The sequence below is a fragment of the Cynoglossus semilaevis genome, chromosome 1, assembly GCF_000523025.1.
Source record: "Cynoglossus semilaevis isolate Cse_v1.0 chromosome 1, Cse_v1.0, whole genome shotgun sequence".
NCBI classification, from domain to species: Eukaryota; Metazoa; Chordata; class Actinopteri; order Pleuronectiformes; family Cynoglossidae; genus Cynoglossus; species Cynoglossus semilaevis.
In genome coordinates this window covers 23,441,523-23,445,335 of record NC_024307.1, presented here as the reverse complement: position 1 = coordinate 23,445,335, position 3,813 = coordinate 23,441,523, and the positions used below count along the sequence as shown (strand labels likewise).

Here is a 3,813-nt window from a genome sequence, read left to right as displayed (position 1 = left end):
CATTTGCCTCGATGTCATGGAGTAAACACTCTGAACCAAAACAACAGTTCGAGGAACTGGAGCACTGGGAGCTGTTCCACTACTGCAGCACAGTGAACTCAGACTCAACTTCAAATCCTGGTTTTCACCACTTTCTCACAACTAAAACTGCAGAACATTCTTGAATGTCAGGCCACCAGGTTCTAACCCAGACATTAGGTCCAGTTGCCGCGTTTGTCAAACTAGGCTCAGGCTGAAGGACAAACTGCTGCACAGACATGAATGTTGATGCACCGCTGGTTCAGAGCTGCTGGTACAAACAAATGTAGACGGTAACAGACCACGAGGTGTTAGAACAGTGAGTGGGCGGAGCACATGAGGGCAGTGACCCCTGGAAGACAGTGGTGTCCAGTCGGCCACTGTCCCACAGGAGACACTGAAACCACGGTGTTAGTCAGAAATCTATCAGGGAACACAGAGTCAGCTCTTCACATAGGCAGTCGCCTAGGGCGCCATCTGTTGGAGAGCGTGATTTGGCAATCCCCAAGGGGGAAAAGAAATTATAACAGGGGAGCCGAGGACTCCAAAATGGCCAGAGCTGACTCTGGGTAAACATTACACTGCAGACCTACTCACTAACATCGATCAACACAACAACACATCAACACAAACACTCACCAACACGACACAAAGACAGGAAACATGGGAATTTACTAAGTCACTGTGGATCAATTCACCATTTATTCAGAGGAATTCTACCCTCATACAAAAACTTAAAGGACACTAAGTATGTCAGGGCAGTTAGCTACTCGCCAAGTTGACTTTAAGGGGACCGGTCACGTGTTGACATTCTGTGAAGACCATGGTCAAATGGAGGAGCCAAGAGGGGAGGGGTTTAAAAAAAAGATAGAAAAACAAAAGAAACAGAAAAAGATGTTATTAACATAAAAAAAACTGAACCTGGGTGAATATTTAGAAAATGTGGAAAAGGGAAGACAGGAGACAGACTAGTGAGACATTATATACAGTATACTACTGTATCTGGTCAGAGGAGTACACAGTATATAATCAGAATAAAGTAATTCAGCTATCGATGCTAACAGCTAATGAACACTACAGGAAGTTCAGACACGGTTTGACTGAAACCAGGAACAATGTTGCACTGTGGGAAACTCAACAGGGCTTTGGTTTATTAGACTGAAGACGATGTACATGACAAGACAGGACAGAAGACAGGAAGAGACATCAGGACAGGACAAGGACCAAAGACAAATGACACAACAGAGAAGACATCACAACGCACAGTGAGACATGACACCAGGTAGGACAAAGAAATGAGAGAGACAGGAAAAGACAACACTTTGAAAGTCTAGTTTTTATCATGCTGTGTATATGTGGCTTACTGCATCTTTTTATACTCTTTGGACTAACAGAAACACGTTCAATAAATACAAGGTAATAAAGGTCACCAGTGAGAGAAAAACCAGGAACAAGTCTCTTAGGGGACATTTGAAGTTATTCACAGTCAGACAGTCTCTGATCCACAGATCCTAATGTGGACTTCTGAAAACATACTGTATATGAAGATGTACCTGTGTCAGTGAACTGGTCTGAAAGGTCCTCAAAGACTAGTAACTTGGTCACTAGTTATTATCCCTTCTAGGAATATTTAACCAAAATCTTGGTTCTCCAGACTATGCCACATCGACTTGTCTCTGGTTTTTCTGGTGGCTTAAAAAATAACTGTAAAGAATTCACACACAGTGTTTCTCCCAGTGCAACAACATCATCCAGTAAAGAAGGACTGGAGGAGGAGGAGGAGGAGGAGGAGTCAGGTCTACACCAGGTTTTCTACCATAAGACCCTCTGAGACAGAACAATCACCGTGACCCGTGGGTGCTAAGAGTAGCAAGGACAGAGTTAAAGTAGAAGGTCTTAAAGGAATAGTTCAGCCTTTTGAGGTCTGTTTGTTCAGTGTGAAGGTCGAGGAAAATGTTTTCACGCTGAAAAGTCCATGTTGGGAGCTCCTCACTCTTCCACACCAAACTCCATTGAATACTTACTACTGACACTTTGTGTCACAGACATAAATACAACTGTGCTGCTTATACTTTGTGACACTTTGTGTCACAGACATAAATACAAACACATAAGTCACCAAATAACTCATTTTTATTTAATGATGGCGACAGAGGAGGACCATAAAACTAAAATGACTGGTTTTATCAATGGAGTTTGGTTGAAGAGAGACAAAGACACAATAATGTCTGGAGCTGGTTCCTGAGCCCAGCAAAGATCATTCATCAGTACCTCAAAGTCTGAACAGTCCTTATAAGGTTAACAACAAACTGTTAGCTAACACCCGTTCTCTCACACACACACACACAGACACCATGTATCCCTGCTAAGAAGCGGTGCCTAGGAGACAGGTGGGAAAGTGAGGGAGTGGATTATGTGTGCAGAGGGGGAGGGGCTAGTCACCAGGGGCTTGGTTTGCTGCTTGAGTTCCTCCAGATGTTCTAATATATTCTTCTTTGTGATGATTCCCAACACAATCCTGAAACACACACTCGCACTCAGTCAAGTCAACTTAAAAAACAAAACCAGAACTCATCTGTCTGTTAAAGCAGGAACAACAGAACTTCATGAAACATGTTACAATAAATAAACAACTTCACATCAAAAGACACACTTCCAAAAAAGTTGGTAGACTTTTAATAATGCCCTTGGACTTTTTTTTTTATTTGGAAAAACAACGGGCTGTCAGTGGTCTGTCAGTGGTCTGTCAGTGGTCCGATTCCCTCCAGACATTTTATCAGGAGACAGATCTGGACTGCAGGCCTGACAGTCAACTGTGACAAAATTATTATCTGAAATGTGTCTGAATCAGTCTCTTACTTTAAATACTCGAATTCAGCTTTGACCTGGAGAACTCAATGACTGAGCATTTGATTGTTTACTGTTCCAACTTTTTTGGTGTTCTGCAGACATCCAAATATGTTGATGAGTGAGTTTAAAATCAATAAAATATCAAATGTGTTTTAGGTAAAAGACAAAGATCTAGTGAAATTCCATTTATTCTAGATTTTTTTTTTATTGTTTTGTTGTTAAACGTTAGATAAAAAAGATCGCAAAACAACAAAGTTCTATAGAAGTAGAACCGATGGTTTGGATCTTTCCATGACAAGAGGTTTTTTTTTCACTAACGTGCAGAACAATCCCAGGCTTGATGACTGTAACAAATGTATATAAAGATGAATGATAATAATAATAATCAACAACAGCTGCATAAAGTCACCTCTAAACTGAGGACAACATCAGTACTGTCGTTCCTGTGTGACACCAGCAGGGGGCTCTCTGTAAAACTGACCTGATGGTAAAATAATCATCATCATCATCATCTGTAGGAACTGTGAGTGTGTTAATCAGTTATTGGTTAGGGTTAGAGGGAACACCAGAGGTTCAGTTCAGTTAGAGATGCAGATTTCAGATACCATCCAGAGGTTTTCACAGTGATTACGTCAACAAATCACAGCATCTACATGAGCTCAGCTGAGTTAGACACAAGAAGGTTGGACAGCAGGATTCATCTTCTCTTCCCTCCCCACAGTCATTTCTCTTTTCATGGATAAATAAACATGCACTTTCTCCTACTCACCCGTTGTGAGTGACCAGACACTGACGCAGACCCAGCTTCCTGAAGATGTCCACCACGATCTCCATGGGCGTGTGGTCCGTGACCGTGAAGGGGCTCATGTCCAGGATGGAGCGGAGCTTCAGGGGCCGAGGGCTGTCGGCGGGCAGGGTGGGAGCGTGCTGAGTGAAGTAGACCCT

At 42.5% G+C, this 3,813-nt stretch overlaps 1 protein-coding gene across 1 annotated transcript in view; it reads right to left on the bottom strand.

The window, feature by feature from the left end:
- Positions 1–3,813, bottom strand: part of clcn3 (chloride channel 3) — a 23,503-nt gene that overhangs the window by 2,688 nt on the left and 17,002 nt on the right. Inside the window, exon 13 of the mRNA XM_008320686.3 lies at positions 3,638–3,811. Within this exon, the coding sequence (XP_008318908.1) occupies positions 3,638–3,811 (174 nt within the window). The remainder of the gene's footprint in view (positions 1–3,637; positions 3,812–3,813) is intronic.